At 56.4% G+C, this 22,329-nt stretch overlaps 1 protein-coding gene across 6 annotated transcripts in view; it reads left to right on the top strand.

The window, feature by feature from the left end:
* Positions 1 to 22,329, top strand: part of LOC144719406 (homeobox protein cut-like 1) — a 205,525-nt gene that overhangs the window by 67,229 nt on the left and 115,967 nt on the right. For all 6 annotated transcript variants that reach the window (XM_078595289.1, XM_078595293.1, XM_078595290.1 and 3 more), the window contains exon 2: positions 625 to 735. In XM_078595289.1, the coding sequence (XP_078451415.1) occupies positions 625 to 735 (111 nt within the window). The remainder of the gene's footprint in view (positions 1 to 624; positions 736 to 22,329) is intronic.

The raw sequence follows: 22,329 nt of genomic DNA on the forward strand, positions 1-22,329 counted from the left end.
CGCGGGCAGTGGCGCGGGGGTGCCGGGGAGTTGGGGGTGGGGGGGCTGGCGGGGGTGGTGGTGGTGGCGGTGGTGGTGGTGGGGATGGGGAAGAGATTCCGAAGGGAATGCCGCTGCTGCTGCTGCTGCCGCCGCCATCTAGCCCGGGCAGAGCTCGTGTAAAACAAAACGGGAGGGGTAAGGAAAGTTTGAGAAAATGCGCTTTGTGAGTGCGCACGCACGCGGGCGGGCGCGCGAGAGGGAGCCGCTGCCGCCACCGGGGCTTCCCGATGACTTTGGCCGAGTTATTATTGCTGCCGAGCGGTTTATTGTTTGCGTGGAGTTTTATGGATTTCAAGCCGGTGATGCTGCCCCCCGCCGCCCCCCGCTTTGAAGTTTAAATTCGCTACCGCGCGACATAGTCGGAACGCTCGCGTCGGACTCCGGTTACGATCGCCGCCCGCCTTCGTCGTGACTAAGGCGGGCATCGCGGTGGCCGTGTTCGGCCGCCGTTGAGGAGAGTGAGAGAGATACGGGACGATTTTTGCCGACGATGGTGGCCCATGATGATGATGATGGACCTGTTGTGCCATCCCATCCCACGCCCTCCTTTCCCCCCTCTATCCCCGCCTCCTCCTCTGACAGAGAGAACTTAGCGCCACGGCAACGGAGCTGGCCAATCGGCAAGAGGCGAGCGAGCAGTCCCGAAAGCGGCTCATAGAACAGAGCCGGGAATTCAAGCGGAGCGCACCAGAGGTGAGAGGCACGCGCGGTGCAGTCACACCACACGCGCTCACCACACGCTCACCACACACTCAGACCACACGCTCACCACACGCTCACCACACGCTCAACACACACTCAGCGTACTCACAACATACACTCAGCGTACTCACACCACACACACTCACCACACACTCACCACACTCTCACCACACGCTCACCACACGCTCACCACACGCTCACCACAAGCTCACCACACACTCACCATGCTCACACCACATGCTCACCACACACCCACCACACACTCAGCGTACTCACACCACACGCTCACCACACACTCACCACACACTCACCACACACTCACCACACACTCACCACACTCACGACACGCACCACACACACCACACGCACGCATTCCACTCACGACAAACTCGCTCACCGCCGCTCATCCACCACGCACACTCATCCACCACGCACACTCATCCACCACGCACACTCATCCACCACGCACACTCATCCGCCACGCACACTCATCCACCACGCACACTCATCCACCACGCACACTCGTCCACCACGCACACTCGTCCACCACGCACACTCATCCACCACGCACACTCATCCACCACGCACACTCATCCACCACGCACGCTCGTCCACCACGCACACTCGTCCACCACGCACACTCATCCACCACGCACACTCATCCGCCACGCACACTCATCCGCCACGCACACTCATCCGCCACGCACACTCGTCCACCACGCACACTCGTCCACCACGCACACTCATCCACCACGCACACTCATCCACCACGCACGCTCGTCCACCACGCACACTCGTCCACCACGCACACTCATCCACCACGCACACTCATCCACCACGCACACTCATCCACCACGCACACTCATCCACCACGCACACTCATCCACCACGCACACTCATCCACCACGCACACTCATCCACCACGCACACTCATCCACCACGCACACTCATCCACCACGCACACTCATCCGCCACGCACACTCATCCACCACGCACACTCATCCACCACGCACACTCATCCACCACGCACACTCATCCACCACGCACACTCATCCACCACGCACACTCATCCACCACGCACACTCATCCACCACGCACACTCATCCACCACGCACACTCGTCCACCACGCACACTCATCCACCACGCACACTCATCCACCACGCACACTCATCCACCACGCACACTCATCCACCACGCACACTCATCCACCACGCACACTCATCCACCACGCACACTCATCCACCACGCACACTCATCCACCACGCACACTCATCCACCACGCACACTCATCCGCCACGCACACTCGTCCACCACGCACACTCATCCACCACGCACACTCATCCACCACGCACACTCATCCACCACGCACACTCATCCACCACGCACACTCGTCCACCACGCACACTCGTCCACCACGCACACTCATCCACCACGCACACTCATCCACCACGCACACTCATCCACCACGCACACTCATCCGCCACGCACACTCGTCCACCACGCACACTCATCCACCACGCACACTCGTCCACCACGCACACTCATCCGCCACGCACACTCATCCGCCACGCACACTCGTCCACCACGCACACTCATCCACCACGCACACTCGTCCACCACGCACACTCATCCGCCACGCACACTCGTCCACCACGCACACTCATCCACCACGCACGCTCGTCCACCACGCACACTCATCCACCACGCACGCTCGTCCACCACGCACACTCATCCACCACGCACACTCGTCCACCACGCACACTCATCCACCACGCACACTCATCCACCACGCACACTCATCCACCACGCACACTCGTCCACCACGCACACTCATCCACCACGCACACTCATCCACCACGCACGCTCGTCCACCACGCACACTCGTCCACCACGCACACTCATCCACCACGCACACTCATCCACCACGCACACTCATCCACCACGCACACTCATCCACCACGCACACTCATCCACCACGCACACTCATCCACCACGCACGCTCGTCCACCACGCACACTCGTCCACCACGCACACTCATCCACCACGCACACTCATCCGCCACGCACACTCATCCGCCACGCACACTCATCCACCACGCACACTCGTCCACCACGCACACTCGTCCACCACGCACACTCGTCCACCACGCACACTCATCCGCCACGCACACTCATCCACCACGCACACTCATCCGCCACGCACACTCGTCCACCACGCACACTCGTCCACCACGCACACTCGTCCACCACGCACACTCATCCGCCACGCACACTCATCCACCACGCACACTCATCCGCCACGCACACTCGTCCACCACGCACACTCATCCACCACGCACACTCATCCACCACGCACACTCATCCGCCACGCACACTCGTCCACCACGCACACTCATCCGCCACGCACACTCGTCCACCACGCACACTCGTCCACCACGCACACTCGTCCACCACGCACACTCATCCGCCACGCACACTCGTCCACCACGCACACTCATCCGCCACGCACACTCGTCCACCACGCACACTCGTCCACCACGCACACTCGTCCACCACGCACACTCATCCACCACGCACACTCATCCGCCACGCACACTCGTCCACCACGCACACTCGTCCACCACGCACACTCGTCCACCACGCACACTCATCCACCACGCACACTCGCCCACCACGCACACTCATCCACCACGCACACTCATCCACCACGCACACTCGTCCACCACGCACACTCGTCCACCACGCACACTCGTCCACCACGCACACTCGTCCACCACGCACACTCATCCGCCACGCACACTCATCCACCACGCACACTCATCCGCCACGCACACTCGTCCACCACGCACACTCGTCCACCACGCACACTCGTCCACCACGCACACTCATCCGCCACGCACACTCATCCACCACGCACACTCATCCGCCACGCACACTCATCCGCCACGCACACTCATCCGCCACGCACACTCATCCGCCACGCACACTCGTCCACCACGCACACTCATCCGCCACGCACACTCGTCCACCACGCACACTCGTCCACCACGCACACTCGTCCACCACGCACACTCATCCACCACGCACACTCATCCACCACGCACACTCATCCGCCACGCACACTCGTCCACCACGCACACTCGTCCACCACGCACACTCGTCCACCACGCACACTCATCCGCCACGCACACTCATCCACCACGCACACTCGTCCACCACGCACACTCATCCGCCACGCACACTCATCCACCACGCACACTCATCCACCACGCACACTCGCCCACCACGCACACTCGCCCACCACGCACACTCATCCACCACGCACACTCATCCACCACGCACACTCGCCCACCACGCACACTCATCCACCACGCACACTCATCCACCACGCACACTCGCCCACCACGCACACTCATCCACCACGCACACTCGTCCACCACGCACACTCATCCACCACGCACACTCGTCCACCACGCACACTCGTCCACCACGCACACTCGCCCACCACGCACACTCATCCACCACGCACACTCATCCACCACGCACACTCGCCCACCACGCACACTCATCCACCACGCACACTCATCCACCACGCACACTCGCCCACCACGCACACTCATCCACCACGCACGCTCATCCACCACGCACACTCATCCACCACGCACACTCGCCGACCACGCACACTCATCCACCACGCACACTCGCCCACCACGCACACTCATCCACCACGCACACTCGCCCACCACGCACACTCATCCACCACGCACACTCGCCCACCACGCACACTCATCCACCACGCACACTCGCCGACCACGCACACTCATCCACCACGCACACTCGCCCACCACGCACACTCGTCCACCACGCACACTCGTCCACCACGCACACTCGTCCACCACGCACACTCGTCCACCACGCACACTCATCCACCACGCACACTCGTCCACCACGCACACTCATCCACCACGCACACTCGTCCACCACGCACACTCATCCACCACGCACGCTCATCCACCACGCACACTCATCCACCACGCACACTCGTCCACCACGCACACTCGTCCACCACGCACACTCGCCCACCACGCACGCTCGCCCACCACGCACACTCGTCCACCACGCACACTCATCCACCACGCACACTCGTCCACCACGCACACTCATCCACCACGCACACTCATCCACCACGCACACTCGTCCACCACGCACACTCATCCACCACGCACGCTCATCCACCACGCACACTCATCCACCACGCACACTCATCCACCACGCACACTCATCCACCACGCACACTCGTCCACCACGCACACTCGTCCACCACGCACACTCGTCCACCACGCGACACTCGCCGACCACGCGACACACACTGCCCACGTACTCACCGGTCACACTGCACACACTCGCCACTACGACGAGATGCTATCTACCTCGACTGGTATACAGGAGGTCGTGGGTTCGATCCCAATGCTGACGCCTGGAAATTTGGAGTTTGCGTGTTATCCCCGTGGTCGCGTGGATTTCTCTCCGGGTCCTCCGGTTTTTCCCTTTAAACTTAGAATCATGCATTTCGAGCATTTGGCTGCTATAAATGTCCACGTGATAAGCCAGTTCGTTGAGCTTTCGTTTGTGGCCAGGTCACTTCCGAAAAAGAGCAATACGGCTCAGTGGAACTCACACGCACACACACACACAGATGTGCTCGTCGCACACACATCGGCACATGCATTCATCGGTGACGCGGCACACCGCAACCGCACCCAGAGCGCGCGCACACACACACATCCCACACTTGCCGTGCACTCGCCACATGCACACCACCGCTGACTTTACACCCCACTCACCCCACCCTCACGGTCCACTCGTCCCCCTCGTCTACACACCATGCAGCGTGCGTGAAGTGATTTTTTTTCCGTTAGTTTTTTTTATTTTAAAGAGGTGGACGCGTTGAAATTAGTCGTCTCCTTTTTCATCGAGCGGGCGCGTTGAAATTTGTTAAAGAGAGGCCACCGCGATTTGGGAGCCGCTGAGCAAGCGTAAATGTGCGTCGGAGAGTTGAAGCACCTGCCAAGAACACGCTTCGTCAAACGTAGAGATTTGTTTTTAATTTGTATGTTTTGTTGTTGTAATTAAGTGGCGTGGTTTGTTGTTTAAATGTAACAACAACAACAACAAAATGATGGCGGCGATGTGGGCATATGGGCAGGTCCCCCCCCCCCCACCCCTTTTATCGACGGAACAAAAATAACAATAATTTGATTTTAAAATCGCCGCTGCGACAACAAACGGCAACAACGAACGAGAGCGCAACGACATCCCAAAAGGTGCAGCTGTCAAGGGCAGAGTTATTCCGACTTTTAAATAAAATGAAAAGTATTTGCCCACGGAAACCTGCGGAAAATAAAAGGAAAAATCGACGCCCGACCTCGCGCGACGACACCCACACGGCGCCGAAGCCGTCTTCGCTTATTCGCTCGTTTTAATTCATCGCATTGGCGCAAGGCCCCCCACCCCACAACCGTTGGGGGTCAAGGGACGGATGACGATCTTGGGATAGATGGCGATGGCGATGATGGTGATGAAGAGGAGTTTTGCCGGAGTTGGGAGCGGCGCTTGTCATTCGCTCGCTCGTAGCTGAACCCGTGCCGTGCCGCGTGGGCGCAGTGCTTCGGAACTTCGTGGCGGTGCGGTTCCCCCCCAGCCCCCACAACCCCCTCTGTTGCTCCCTCTCTCTCTCTGTCCCCCATGGCTGTCGCCCCTCTCGGCGACCACTCGGGTCAGGGAAGGCTCTCGCTCCCTCGCCTACAGTCACGATCGCCTCTCGTCGGCACGGAGCGTTGAGACGTCGCGAGACGGTGCTCGCTCGGGCCACCGCGCCCGCGCCGCTCCCTTTGGCTGACGTCGTGCGACACGGAAGGAGGCTTCACGAGTTGTAGAGAGGCACAATAAGGAGCGGTTTAATCGGCTGGTGGCGTGGGGAGTGCCGTTGCGAGGCATGTGGTGTCTTCTGCGAATAGCGCGCGCCCGTCGTCCGCCCGCTCGCTCGCCTCCCTGCCTGCTCACCCGTACGTACATTCGCACACTCGCTCATTTGCATGCTGGCCTGCTCGATTGTTCGATCGATCGCTCGCTCGCTCGTTCGCTCGCTCGCTCGCTCGTTCGCTCGCTCGCTCGCTCGTTCGCTTGCGTGCCGAGCTAGGCGACCGTTGGGCTGACTTTGCGAGAGCGTCGAGTCAAAGTGACATCGCTCACCGCCTCCTTCGAACATTTTACAGCAAGCGTCTCTTCCCCCAACTTTACTCTGCTGGTGCTTTCGGTGTCGTGTCACAAGTGTCCAAATCGGAGCTTATAACTTTTAAACTTGATGCCTCGGTACAAAAGTACCGTGTGGCGTGTGTAATCGAGAATGGCGCGTGTGTGTGTACTCTATGGTGGCGTAGTGGTTATGGCGCTGCGCTGCAAGCCCAGCGACCCGAGTTTTGATTCCCGCTCACGGCCACCGGTGACGATTATTTTCACCGGTCCTGGGTCTCCCCCGAGGTCGACTCGGCCTCAAATGGGTACCTGGTGTAGCGGTGTGTAGTAAACATCGCCATTGGGGGAGACAAAGGCGGCCGGGCGTGTTGCTGACCAACCCCACCCCTCGTGTGCCGTGCCGGCCTTCATCGCCGCTACTCGTTAACAATACTTGCCCCAAAAGCCGAGACGGGGGATCTTTGTCATGTCCGTGTCCGGTACAATTTCAAATCGGCGGTGAGTGAGCAAGGCACAATGGATAAGTGACACGTTGAACGCCCGTGCACCGCGTGACAATGACATTTGTGTGTCCGAGTCGGGCGGTGAAGGGTTAAACTACAGGGCAACTTGGCCGGATCATTACGACGGCGGTGGATTAACCCCCCAAAGAAATAATACGAATCTACCGCAAATTACGTAATTGTATTTGAAGCGTGTACACAATCGCCTGTAGGTTCCTGTGCACAACAGGAACATCGGCAGGTGTTGCAAATGCGTGCGTGGCAGATGACGTACGTTTAATTATACACATAAACCATTACTTATCTGCATCACCAGTCTAGACTCGATGGTAATCCTGTCTTATGTGAGGGGAAAAAAAAATGCGTGCGTCCATTGTGTATGCAACGTACAGAGCACACGTTTGTGTGTTCGGTGTACGAACGTGTTCATCCGTGTACGGTGTGTGACCACCGTATGGTTTATACGTAACGTGTGTGTGTGTGTCTTTGTATAAAATGGAATGAATCCAATATGTGCGAGCTACTTTTTATAATGGTCTCTCTGTGTGTAACACTCATTGGTAATTGCGAATGACCGAGCGAGTGATGTAAATTCCCATTACGTTTCTCAAAGAGGGGCTAGAGGAGCGATGTCACGCTTGGCACTCGCTTTATCGCGGTTGGCTACGTACGGTGCAAAAGAAGCCTCGTGTTTAAACAGGTGACCCCTCCCAACTTTAGCTGACGCCAAAGGTGACAGAAAGCGTGGACGGATGCTGCCCGCGCTCGTGTTTACTCCGCATTGCGGGGGTCCTCGTGAGCCCTCGTTGTTGTGTTGTGAATTCTGTGTAAATAAAACGCATTTACAGCCCACGGAAGGGGGGCAGGGGTGAGGTTAAAATGCGGGGACGTGTGTGCTTGTGTGGGGAGCGGTGGCGCAGCGGTTAGCGCTACGCTGCGCTACGAACCAGCACCGGTCTTGGGCCTCCCCTAGGTCGAGGTTGTGTAAACATCGCCACTAGGGAGACAAAGGCGGTCGGGCGTGTTCCTGACCACACCAGCCCCTCGTGTGCCGTGCCGGCCCTTCATAGGTGCCCGTTAACAGCGCTTGCCCCGACAGTTCTGTTCAGGCTATGCGGGGGATCTTTGTCTTTGTGCCTCAAATGAGTACTGTGCCTGATGCGGGATGTGAACATCGACACCGGGAAGACAGAGATGGCCGAGCGTGCGTGGTGCTAACCACCCACCCCGCTCGCTCGCGTGCCGTTCTGGCCTTCGTCGGTGCTTGCGCTCGCCAACAGCACTTTCCCCATCAATCTGTTGGAGATTGACACGCGGGCGGGGGGGGGGGGCCCTTTGTCTTTGTATTGTCGAGTGTGCGTCGTCGCGTGCTGGCTGCCTGCACGTTGTCTTCCTCGCCCACGCACAACGGCGTCAGCACGGGGGAAACATCTCTTAATGAGCACCCCTTCGACAGAACCTCTAGGATCACACCCGCCGCACTCGCCGCCGCCTCTCCGCTCGCGTGAGCGAGGGGAGGGGAGCCACACTCTGCCACCCCACGCGCACAACCAAATCAAACCCCCATCACGCACCCCACTCGCTCCCACTCTACCACCCACCACCGACCCCCCCTTCCATTCTCAACGGAGCCACCTACACACGTGGCCGCCCGGCAGGAAGCTCTAGAGGTGGGGAGAGCGAGCGGCCGATTCATTAGGCGGCGTGCCGCTCGTTCCCCTGCGCCGCCTTGTAACGAGCCCCCGGTGCTGCGAGGCTGATTGAGAGGATCAAAACGGGCCTCATCAGAGGTTTTTAACGCATCTCAGCGGAGGCCCGGATAACGAACGGGATTACAACGCCTCTCCCCCCCCCGAGTTTGGGAGGAGGGAGAGAGAGGGTGAAACAAAAATATATATACACACGCGGCTAATGTATTAATAAGTACACTTGTGCGTTCTCTGACAAGTGAACATCAGTGTTTAAAATAATACACGCGCCATAATAACGGAAGCGCGTTATTAGCTAATGAAATGCGGAGCTGTGATATAATTTAAAAACCTACTCTTCTCGAAGGCAAGACGACGCGCCGTCGATTTCATACTCAACTCCCCTCCCCCCCCCGAAAGGGACAGATAACAGAACGTGTAAGTGCGGCGAATAGTTTTTTGTGATTTAATAATGAGCATTTTATTTGAGAAGAGAATCAGCCGTCACGATCTCCTCCTTATTCATCCAGGAGAGTCGCATGTCTCTTATTCAGAAGGGTGGTGGCGGCGGCTGCTGCTGCTGCAACTTTGGGTTTTTATTTGTAAGAAGTTTTCAGCCGATTATTGATGCGTTGTGTTTATTATCTCACGTGTGGGAGGAAAAGCTCCCGGAGAAAACCCCCGCATGCGAGGAGGGCCAACACGTGACTACATGAAACCATCCCCCCCACTCTTGTCTTCGAAACCTGATTCGCTCACAAGTGACGGCATCGCATTTATACCACCTCTATTTAAGACCGAAACACAGCAGGAATTCTCTGCAATTCTTGGCTGTTGCGTGACGGATGCCGATTGTAATTGCCGGCAAAACGTCGTACTCCAATTTGTAAATGTTGTGTGTTTACTCTCCAACAGACCGGTGTGCTGAACTAGTAACTAATTGGCATGTTTTGTTCACGTGACAAAACTTACTAATTGGATGTGTCGGGTGGTGGCAGGTTGAACGACACATTTATATTTACGCATTCTAACCCAAAATGAAAAAGAAAAACTCTCATGAATAATATTGGTCGCTAAAGCCTACGTGTTAAACTGACTCTATCCCCGTACCGATGGAAACAGGTGGTGATTAGTCCACTTGCTGTACCGCCTTCTCCTGGCGAGCCACGGGAAGGGAGTTTCACAACAATCTTGGTGGCGATGCAGCAACCCTTGCTGCTGCTGCTGCTGCTGCCTCCCCAGAGTTGTGGATTGCAGGCAGCCACTGCAGTGTAGCCGTCACCACTGCCCGGGCTAGTAAAGTAAAGACAAAGATCCCCCGTGTAGCCCTGACAGACTGTTGGGGCAAATGCTGTTAGCGAGCACCTATGAAGGCCGGCACGGCACACGAGACGGTGGGTGGTCAGCACCACGCCCTTTGTCTCCCGAGTGCCGAGATTTACACACTGCACCAGGTACTCATTTGAGGCTGAGTCGACCTCGGGGAGGCCCAGGACCGGTTAAGATAATCGTCACTGGAGTCGAATTGAAATCTAGTCACCGGGTTCGTAGCGCTGCACGCGAACCGGTGCCCCAACGCTCACCGTTGGTAAAGTGGACACCACCTGGTGAAGCTGCACCGTTTGTTTTTCAGGAGATCGCTCTCGTCCTGTGGATCGACTGGGACCTGCCGTAGGACCGTGGACTTGCCCACCGCTGGTTCATTCTTAACCCTCAATAGTCACGATCCATGTCATGGCAGCACTTCGCTTATTTTCTTGGTGACTGAATCCATGAATGTAGACGCTGTGATTGCCTCGCGTTACACTACGAACCTGGCTGCCCGAGTTTCAATTCTTGACCACGGCTAACTTCGGTGACGAGGGATATCTCAATTGGTCCCGGGACCCTGTGGCCTTCGCCATTTGGAGAAGTATGGACAAACACCCAATCGTTAAAATTGCATCGGGGAGGCATTTATCCAGCAGAGGATTGACAGCAGAGGATCGCACCTCCGATTAGCACGGTTGGCGACATACGGTGCGAAAGAAGTTCAACGTACATACAGAGGGACGATTTATTTTTCATGAATGACCTCTTTGTTGTTGGCCACACCTCTATTACACGTGGTCCCCATTGAGGTGCACAGCATGGAGATGAGAGAGGTCATGCACCTGCAGGTGACCTCTCTCTCCCCCGCATCTTCTGCTCCTCCCTTGGCCGCCGGATGAGGATGTAGTTGCTCCTCACCTCGCAACTGGGTGAGCTGAGCCAGCGAGAGATTTCACAAAAACGCCTCGAAGCTCGCCGATTCTGATTCATCGGCGGCGGCGGGAGCGCCGATAGCCCTTTTCCACCGGCACATCCGGGCCGAGTCAGCACAGGGGCCCCTCACGGTCCGGGTGGTTTTCCCCACCGGCCGTTTGCCGTTCCGAGCTGGAACCAAACCGTGCTACGCTGGCCTCACGGGACATCCGAATCTGGTTTGGGGGCCGAGCAGGGCCAGGAGGGGCGGGACTAGTGACGTGTCCACGTCACGCGAGGTCGGTACACCGTGAAGACGCGACATCGACACGCGGTGCGTCCCGTCGACTCGTCGACTGTGACGTCGGCCGAAAAGCCAGATTTAGTAACTTGACAGTCATTCTTGCCGTTCGTCAGTGACCTGGCCCGGAGCGATGGACTCTGCTCCACTCGACAACCTGGTTGGATCACGGACGGCCGAATCCCCGGGTTCAAACCCAAAAAAATCCGAACGGTGGCGGTTCGGCTGAACTCTGACCCACGAGCCAGCCGGTGGCACTCTCCTCGTCGAGTTTTAATGGGAACGCGGGGATTGTTAGAGTTGGCACCTCCGTTAATTGCCACGCGTGCCGCCCCCGGCCTCTCGCTGTGAGAGAACTCTCCGTGCTTTTTGCGCGTCAACCGTTTGTCAGAGCCGGCGTCGGTGGAGAAAAGAATCTGCATATTAAGAAACTTGAGTTTCTGAGTCTGCCGTTCGCTCTTGTCGGTCACAGGGCTCACGAGGGGTTTCGTTTTACAGGGTCGGGAAACGGTTAGTTTGGAATGGAAGCAACCGGGGTACCTGCGGTGCCTATGATCAGCTATGTACACTAATATGACCTTTGACTTTTGTAAAAACAAAAAAACTCCACAAGCATCATATTTCACCTCGCCAAATCTTTCGGGCGTTTTAATATTTAACAAAAAACCTCTCGACTTCGTCTTACATTTTTTTTTTTAAGAGATGACAGTAATTGGGAATATTTCTTAAAATATTTAAAATGAATAAACGTGCACGTAGCAAGTTGGGAACAAAGGAGCGCCCCTGGTGGGCCGAGGGGAGTTTTCTGAACCGTTACGTTTCGAGAGCTCCGCGGTAATTTTTTGCGACGCGGCGAAGTTTGTGGTTGCGCCGGTGCGGCAGATGGAAGCGCCTGGTGCGGCCGGGTTGAGGAGTCGGCGTGGGGGGGGTGCGTGTGAGGTGGGGGCGGTGGGTGGTGGTAGTGGCGGTGGGTGGTGGTAGTGGTGGAGGGTTATGGGGAAATCGACACCTGACATTTCTAGTCGCCGGGCCCCTCGCCGTGCAATCATCTCATTCCCCCCCCCACCCCCCGCCTCCTCTGTGCGGCGTATCGCTCATTAACGGAGGCCGTGCGTGACATCACTGGGGTGGTAATCGCACGCAAGCCTCTCCACGCGCAGAGGTGTGACTCCGCGTGTGCTCGCCGTTTACGTGGAGATGTGGTGCAGATGTGTGTGTGTGTATGTGTTGTTTGCTCACTGCGCATGCATATTCATGCCTATGCGTACGTGCAGGCGCCGGCTTATTCGGCAATGTCTCGGATTTTTTATTTTTTTTACCCAGTGAGAGAGCCCGCTGTAATAAATAACAGGTCTGTTTTGCAACCTAGAGTGGCGGTCAATTAAAACGAGCACAAATGTCGTCCATATTTTTTTGAAATCTGGAGTGCTTTAACTTCTTTTATCACTTGTACCACTCGAACGGTGCTGAGTGTCGCTGGCAGCTTGGCGCTTCGGGCCTCTGACCCCTGCGATCCGTGATGATGGGCGAGGGTGCACGTGAATGCGCAGAAAGCAGAGTCAAAGCTCGCGAAGAAAACGCGCAAAATGTAACGTAGCCCACGGGACACGATGGGAGTCCAACGCTTTATTTAATTAATTGCGTTGAAACATTTTTTTCTCATTTCTCTCTTCCTCCGTGAAACTTGATCGCCGGTAATTATTACCGGCGCCAATTATTTTAATGGCCAAAAATTGTGAGGGAAATGTGACGGCGTTAGAGCGTAATGAGACTCGCGCGACGGACGCGAGAAATTAGTGACGAGACGACGGGGGAAACGCGGTCAGCGCTGCCGTGAAGTCGTCGTCATCGTCGTCACCGTCGTCATCGTCGTCATCGCGTCATCATCGTCACCGTCGTCGTCGTCGGCGTCACCGTCGTCACCGTCGTCGTCGGCGTCACCGTCGTCACCGTCGTCGTCGTCATCGTCGTCATCGCGTCACCGTCGTCATCGTCGTCGTCGTCGTTGTCATCGTCGTCATCGCGTCCTGCCGTGGAGCCACGTAGCGAACGTCCAGTAATGTTTGACATGTAGCGCGTGGCAAGGTGGGGAGATCGAGAGGGCGTCTCTGTGCGTGCGAGTGCGTGCTTGAGTGCGCGCTTGAGTGCGTGAGTACATGAGTGCGTGAGTCGGCGAGTGCGTGAGCGAGTGCGCGTGTGCTTCAGTGAGTGCGTGAACCAGTCATGATTGCGTGAACGAGTGCACAAGTGAGTGCGTGCATGCATACGTGAGTGCGTGATTGCGTCAGGGAGTGCGTGAGTGCGTGCATGAGTATCGTCGCTGTTAACCGCTCCGCTCTCCTCTCGGGGAGGGGCGGCCGGACGCTTCTCCGGCCTCTTTAGCTGCGAGCTTCTCTCGGCAACGGATGCTGCTCGTGACATCAGTTGTCTCCCTGAACATCAAATTGCTGCCGCTGACAGCTTTTAAAAAGAAATTGCCTTGCGATATACCCTCTAGAAAGCGCTTGACATAATGGGGGAGGTTGGTGGTGTGGGGAGTGGGGGGGGCGAAGGTTGAGGTTGGGTTAGCAGTAGAGGCGCGATTGTGATTACGGGACAGCGTTAAGGTTTTTCCGAGTTAAGGGGGGCGGGGTATTGTTAGCATTGGTGTGAGGGATAGGGTTTGGTTGTTTGGGCTGGAGGTAATGTTCGGGTTGGTGTTTGGGATCGGATTGATGTTGGGGTTCGGGTTGGTGTCTGAGATCGGGATCATGTTAACTGTGATGTCAGGAACAACAATATTGCGTTCAGGTGGATGTTAGGGATTCATTAGGGTGGGGGATAGAGTCGGGAATACGCCAGCGTCTTGAGCCGCCAGCGTTTTGAACCACCAGCGTCTAGGCTCCCAGCGTCTGGGTCTGCAGCATCCGAGCGTCTGAGCGGCGGCATTTGTTTGGCCGCTTCGCGTTGGGCAGTGCGGAGCGCGTCGAGACGTTTCCGATAAAAACGATCGCGCCGCAGCGTCCGTGCGCGGTGTGCGCCGCACGCACTCACGGATTAACACCGCCCACCCGCTACCCCCCACCAACCCCCCCCTCCCCCCCCCTTTGCCTCCCACACCCCTCCCTCCTGTGCGCGCTGCGCGATGGAAAATTGAGTCTTCTTAAAACATTAAATTAAATAAACTGCTCCGGCTAAACGAATCAAATAAATATCATCGCCCCTCACCACCCCCTACTCTCCCCACCCCTCCCAAAAAAGAAAGACAACAAATCGGGAGAAGCACGTCCCATGTTTTTATATGAACGGACGGAGGGTGGCTTTTCTCCGGGCGTCACGGTTTTTTTGTGTCGCGAGCAAAACCGGAATCGGCCGCCAAAAACAGCGAGAGCCGGACCACCCCGGACAAAACAATGACGGCGTCCGGGGACTCGCTCACGATTATTAAAGGTAATATATATTTTTTACGTCCAAAAATCGGAGCGGTAATAACATAATTTATTCATCCCAGGACGGCTTTGTGGAATCTAAAGACTCCGTGATGGTATTCTTGTTCGAATCCTTTTAAAGGAATGTTTGCTTCCGTGTCACCGAAACCACCCAAGTACCCGGATGATCCTCGATTGCGTTTAACACTCGGTTGGGTTAATCAGGAACCCAGCAAATCTCTACGCGATCCACCAGCCATTGCCTCCAATAGCGCCGGATCACAGTCGTGGGCCACCACCACCACCACGGCCGGCACGTGGTGGTGGCGGCGAGGTGGTGACGGCAGCGCTTCCTGGGCCCCTCACCCACCCCCCCTCGCCCCCCCCCCCTCCCCCCACCACGCATTTTGTTTGCGAAAGAAGAATTTGACGCTGAGCAGAGGCTCTGGAACATCGTGCATTCCGCGGCGGCGCGGCGATGCCCGGTGATTGATATGCCGCTGGCCGAGAGGCCGTCCCCGTGTTTTACACGACGGCTCCGAATTGGCCGCCGTGTAACAACCGCTTGCGTGCACGCCGGCGCGCGTGCGCTCGTGTTGCACACGTGGCTGCGTGCACACGCAGGAGGGGCAGTGTAGCGGTTAGCGCGCTGCGCTCAGACTCCCGCTCACGGCCAACACTCAGTGACCATTACCTGAACTGGACCTGCGCCTCTCCTAGGTCGACCCGGCCTCTGAGTGAGGATCTGGTGCGGTGTGTAAACATCGCCACCGGGGAGGCAAAGGTGGCCGGGCGTGGTGCTGGCCACTCGCCCACCCGTGTGCCGTCCCGGCCTGCATAGGTGCTACTCGCTAGCAGAACTTGCCCCAAAAGTCCGTCGAGGCTATACGGGGGATCTTTGTACGTGTGTGGGAGCGGTGGCATAATGGTTGAGGCCTTACTCTACAAGTCCGGCAACCCTTTCAACTCTCGGCCATGGATAACATCACCGACGTGTGATATTTCAATCGATCTTTGCCCCCCCCCCCGCCCGCCCAGTCTTCATCAACCCGCACTGACCTGCGTGATGAAGTATGGTCAAACGACCCCCTACGGCGAACACGTTGTCGGGAGGCCTTCATCCGGCAGTGACGAAGGACTATAAATGAAAACAAGTGCCTGGTGCGTTGGATTCGGCATTTAAATCGGCTTCGAGAACCAAGGCTGTCGGGCGCATAGTGGTGCTGGCCTCGCCATAACCTTAATAGGTGCTCCCTAACATGCACTGACAGTCACGGGGATTCTGATCTAAAAGGTGGTGCTAGGGCTTGGGTATTCGGAGGGCCTCTGCTTCAGAGGGACCACTGCTGTTTGCTCGAGGGCCACTGGCAATTGTGATGTATTTCCACCCTTAGTTCAGGGAAGATCAGGGTCAGGGTTAGGTTGTCCTTTGAGGCCCCTCCATGGGAGTGTAGAATTACACAACCATCCCAAGACGCCAGCAGATGAACAACCCTCCAGCGTTCGTTTGAACAACAAGAGGACGCTTTGAATTTTTGCGATTGAAAGTGAACAATAATAATGATAATAAACAGATCATCGGTGAAAAACGTACAAAAAATTCTAAAGGGATGGGTACGTGTATCGGTGGGGCGATGTGGACGGAAAAGCGTAACGGACTTAAAACAAAAAAATGTTTTGGCTTAAGGTTTAATCGTCATCTCGTCTTGTCCTCGCGCCTGCGTCGTGTGGGACAGAGCGAGAGACAGACGGACGGACGCAACCACCACCACCCTCATTCCAGACACCACATCCTCCGTTGGCCGCTTCTCTCCACTTCACCCCCCCACCCCTCTCACCGCCGCAGCCGCCACCGCATTGTAATGGTTATCATATTCACCAATTGTGGCACGGTCGTTTGCGACGCAAGGTCATATCACCCCGACCGGCTCGGCGCTCCTCGGTCTGATATTCAAAACAGAAAAGGGAATACGTAGGCGTCAAAAGATTTTTTTTCGCGTAAAAAAAAAAAGCAAAACATAAAAAACTCTCCAGAAAACAACAACGCAGCGCGAAGAAAGTAAAGTGGATGGGATGAAAAAGAAAGTCAACGAAAGAGAGAGATGGAAATGAAATCGTACGAACGCATCCAGGGCCACTGTAGTTGAAAGAGAACACGAGAAAAGCAAAACAACAACAAAAAACGTTTTCAAATGCTAGGGAGAGCAAAAAACACAGCGGCTTCTTCTGTGGCTGGCAAAGGGCCGAGGAGGCTCGGGTTTGTCAGCAGAGGCACGCGCATGGACGTTGTCACTCACGGCTTTGCGACGTTCGAGAATAACCAACCCAATAACCAACCCAAACCCGACCAAGTGTGTGACGACATAAATAAGTTAACAAACACCGCAGGTAAAAGGGCCAAGTTGGCACTATTTTTTTCAACAAAACTTTCATCCGGTGAAGATAATTTTCCCGTGAGCAGAACAAAAAAACTCCGTCGGTCCGGGGCTTTCTTAAATAAGCAGGTAAGACTGCGTGTGAAACCAACGATTCAGTGACGAAGCTGGCTCCTGCGCTAGCACAGTTAACAAAACAACACAAATTAAACTCGTTCGCCAATAACGCTGTGGCCCTTAAATGGAGACTAAAATAATATTAGAAATATAATGCAACAAAAATTAAAAAAAATGGGGAGGGGGGGGGTCGATGTTTTGGGCAGTGGCCCCCATCAAAGAACACGTGGTGATGCGCTTTGAAGCTGTGCCCAAAATGGTCTCCTGTTATACATTTTTCTTTTTAAGATAGTGAGCTTGGCCGGCACTCTCGTACGCTCTCTCTCGAGCGAGCGAGCGAGCGTGCGTGCGTGCGTGCGGTGCTGCGGCCCATCCGTGGAGCGTTCAACGGCTCGTCGCGAGAGGCTGGCGGTTCGAACCCCAGTGGGCTGCCCCCTGGTCAATGCCGCCGTGCGTGTTCGGCCGTATGGAGACGCGCCGCCAGCTTCGCGGCGGATGTGGTATAGACCGCCCGACGTCGTCGTTCTTCAAACGAGAAGGCCACGGTGTATCTGATGGTTGACCTTCATTGGGATCGCGGCGTAGCAACATCGCTCCCTCCTGGCAGACCGAATCACAAGAGTGGGGACGTGTATTTATACTGGAGGAGGAATACGATGAGCTGTGAAGCAGTTTTTTTTCCACGTCCAGTCGGGGGCATGGGGTGAGAAAGTTATAACAACGAACAAAACAAAAAAACACGATGGGAGTGCAAAGTATAGGAAAGGTAAGAACGGCGCTTATCCCAAATAACGACACGAAAACCTAATGTTATAAATTACTATTAATAATGATGAAACTGAACCGATAAGAATGCTTAATGAATCATAGTTTTATTAATGACTGTATATCCTAGAGGTTTAACGATCCCTCCTCGCCCAGTCCCGGGCGATGTGATGAATTGTCTTAGATTGAGTCGCAACTCAATTAACAATGTGTTAGCACCTCTAGTGGCTGCAGGGTTCCCACAAGTAGCCATTGAATAAAAAATGTAATTGAATAAAAAATAAAATATCGAAAGGTTCATTAACCCTGCTCACACGATATACCGTGTGCTTAAGAATCAATATTAATCGATTATTCAATGCGACGCCTTCTGATGCAATACCCACGACCGTGTGTATGTGGTAAGCCGCTATAACATTCATAGTGACTCTTCACTGCATCGCTTTAGGACCCCTCTAACTCGCGCTCCACACGTGCAGCGGCTGCTCGATATAAGTAGCCGGGTTTGGCCCTCCCTTAGGTCCGCTCGGCCTAATTTTTTAAACACGCAATTGCACCTGGTGGCCGTGAGCATCACGGGGAGACAAAGGTGCCCCGTGCCGCCCCCCCGACTCCCCTCCCGGGTTTGTGTGCGGCTGCTCGCCTCGCCCCACCACCCTCGTGTTGCCCTCGCGTGCCAACCCGCGATAGGCAGCCAGTGCGGTCTTATCCTGGCTCAGCAAGGCCGTCCTTTGATCTGCGTGCGAGAGAGTGCGTCCGTGCGCGTGCGTGATAGTCGGGTGGGGAGCGGTGGCACCGCGCTCCGATTCCCACTCACGGCCAATGCCCAGTGACGATTGTCTGAGCCGGTCCTGGGCCCTCCCCTAGGTCGACTCAGCCTCAAATGAGTACCTGGTGCGGTGTGTAAACATCGCAACTGGGGAGACGAAGGCGGCCGGGCGTGGTGCTGGCCACCCACGCACCTCTCGTGTGCCGTGCCGGCCTTCATAGGCGCTGCCCGCTCGCGGCACTTGCCCCAAACAGCCCGTGAAGGCTACCTGGGGGATCTTTGTCTTTGAAGTTGGGTGGAATCCGCCGTACGGACTCCCCAAGGTGAGAGACGCGGCCGTAAACCCCGACGATGTTGCTCTCCTCCCCTGTGGGAGGGCGATGCAAATCACTGGAAACTTGATACACGTCGCTTGCCCTGCAGGCGCAGGCAACCGTCGTGTGGACCGCGGTCGCGTGGGGCGGCGGTTGCTGCTGCTGTTGCTGCCGCGGCGTGAGCTTGTTACGCGTGTACTGCGTGCGCATGTGTACTACGTGTGCATGTGTGCTACGTGTGCATGTGTACTACGTGTGCATGTGTGCGGGTGTGCGCGCACACGTGGCGAGCGGCGGCACAGTGGTTGGCGCGCTGCGCTACGAACCTGGCGACCCCGGTTTTATTCCCGCTCACGGCCGATAACAGGGGGCGAATATTTGAACCGCTACTGGGCCCCCTCTAGGTCGACTCAGACTCAAATGAGCACCTGGTGCAATGTGTAAGCATTGCCACAAGGGAGACAAAGGCGGCTGGCCGTGGTGCTGGCCACGCACCCCCTCGTAGGCGCACCAAATGTTTCTGTTCTAGACTCGGTTGTGGTACAGAGAGTGTTTGATTCGCCCTTGAAAACTGCTGCCAACACAACCCCATAAGTGTTTGTTTTGTTTGTACTGTATACCTGTGTGTGCGCGTGAGAGGGGGGAGCGGTGGCGTAGCGATTAACACGCTGCACTGCGAAATCGGCGACCTGGGTTTGATTCCTGGCAACGCAGCGAACGTCGGGAATGAGTTTCCATCATAACTTGCCCTGGTCCAGCCGTGTGTAAACCCGAGTGCTCGGTGCTGCGTCTAAATACGAGCACTGGGGATATAAAGGCAGCCGGGCATGGGTGCTGGTTTACACACACGCATCCCCTTGCACACCTGAACGGGCGCCCGCAAGCAGCACTTGCCACGCGCGGCCATACGTGGGGTGGGGAACTTTAGCTTTGCATTATGGAATACTCGTGTCGTCCCCTCTACCGTGAATGTTATTGTGCAGGAAAGCCTCACTGAGACGGACTCAGGACTCAGGACTCATTCGGGTGCCTGGCCCGTTCCACCGTTAACAATTTGGGATGGTGGTGAACGCTCACAAGCGCTGCGGAGAAAGATTCGAGAATCCGTTTACCGTCAGCCAGCCACCTCGCAGCCAGCCCTGTCACCTGGCAGCACCTGGTTGGAATTTCACTCCTAGGCCGAGCGACCAGGCTCATACCTGCTTAGCTTCCGACTTCCCGATGTGGCCGGGGTGCATGCAGGGTAGTGCGGTGGGTGGTACGTGTGGCGTAGAAGCGGTACCGCCGTGCCTACCCATCTACCTAACCACCCACTCACCCATCTACCCACCCACCCACTCACCCATCTACCCACCCACCCACTTACCCACCCACCCACCCACTTACCCACCCACCCACTTACCCACCCAGCCACATACCCACCCACCCACTTACCCACCCACCCACTTACCCACCCACCTACCCACCCACCTACCCACTTACCCACCCACCCACATACCCACCCACTTACCCACCTACCCACTTACCCACCCACCCACTTACCCACCCACCTACCCACCCACCTACCTACCGCAATGCCATTCGTTACCTAGCGCAGGGACTGTATACCCACATTTATAAATTTATTTTGAAACCGCCTGTCGCCTATCGCGACGAGCCGGTTGGCGGTGGATTTTTTTTTAAGGGGGGGAGGGAGGGGTGGTGGCAGGGTGGGGGAATAGTGGTGGTGGTGGCTGGGTGGGGGTTGGCCAGTGGGAGGCCGGCTGGGATGGCAGTCACAGCCCACATGCCCGCAGGTGATCGGCAGCGCACACAAAGTGGCATGAAATTTCATCCCTCGTCTGAGTGGGTGGAGGGGGGGAAATGGGGGGGGGGAGTGGTGGGGGGAGGGAGGGAGGGAGGAAGAGCGAGGGACATGGAGAATGAGACCACCCCCGTCGTCAGCTGCACGGTGACGGGGAGACGAGCGTGACGTCCAGACGTGGAGAGACGTAGATGCAGACAGCGCGTGGAGGACTCGGCAGGGGAGCAGGCAGGCAGGGCACAGGCAGGCAGGCACGCGCAGATGTAGATAGACGCGGACATGGAGACTGGGACAGGCAGACAGTGACAGACATGGTCAGACAGACCTTCAGACAGACACACACGTAGAGGCTTTACATAGCGCCTTAACCAAGGCAGTCAGACAGCCACAGACAAGCAAATAGAGACGGACACAAGGGCAAACTCACGTAGACACAAACGCACACGGCACGTGCACCGAGTCGTGCCGTGTGAGAATCGATCGTGTGCGACTTGTGGAAGTCGGCAACGCAACAGGCACGGTGCAGATGTTTACCCTCGCGCGATCGGGGACGGGCGGAACGGTGCGAACGTTGACGTTGCGGAGACGGGACGGGGGTTCTCGCAAGGAACAACGCGTTCGGGAGGAAGTGGGTGGCCCATGACAATTGCTGGAAGCCTAACGTAGTAAACAGTCGGACATAGGGACACAAACAAGGCTTTGGGGCGAGTGCTGTTGGCGAGCACCTGCATGGAGACACACGCATTATGGATACGCATCGAGACACACGGGCACAATAGACACGTACATGTACATTGATGGACAGGCATACGAGCAGATACTATGACACAACAGCTAGATGGACAAATAAACTGGTAGATTGATGATAAACAGACGTACTGGCAGATATGAGAGGTTTACATCCAGACATAGAGTAATAATAAGCAGGGTTGACACACACACACCCTCATTTTATTTTCTAAAATAGGGCAGCCGCCCCCCCCCACCCTCCTTTCCCAGAAAGGTGGCATGTGGGGCACGAGGTGTAGAATCCTGACCGCGTATTTAGGAATGGCCGCGGGAGG

This window comes from Lampetra planeri, chromosome 6 (genome assembly GCF_965212315.1).
Source record: "Lampetra planeri chromosome 6, kcLamPlan1.2.h2, whole genome shotgun sequence".
NCBI lineage: Eukaryota > Metazoa > Chordata > Hyperoartia > Petromyzontiformes > Petromyzontidae > Lampetra > Lampetra planeri.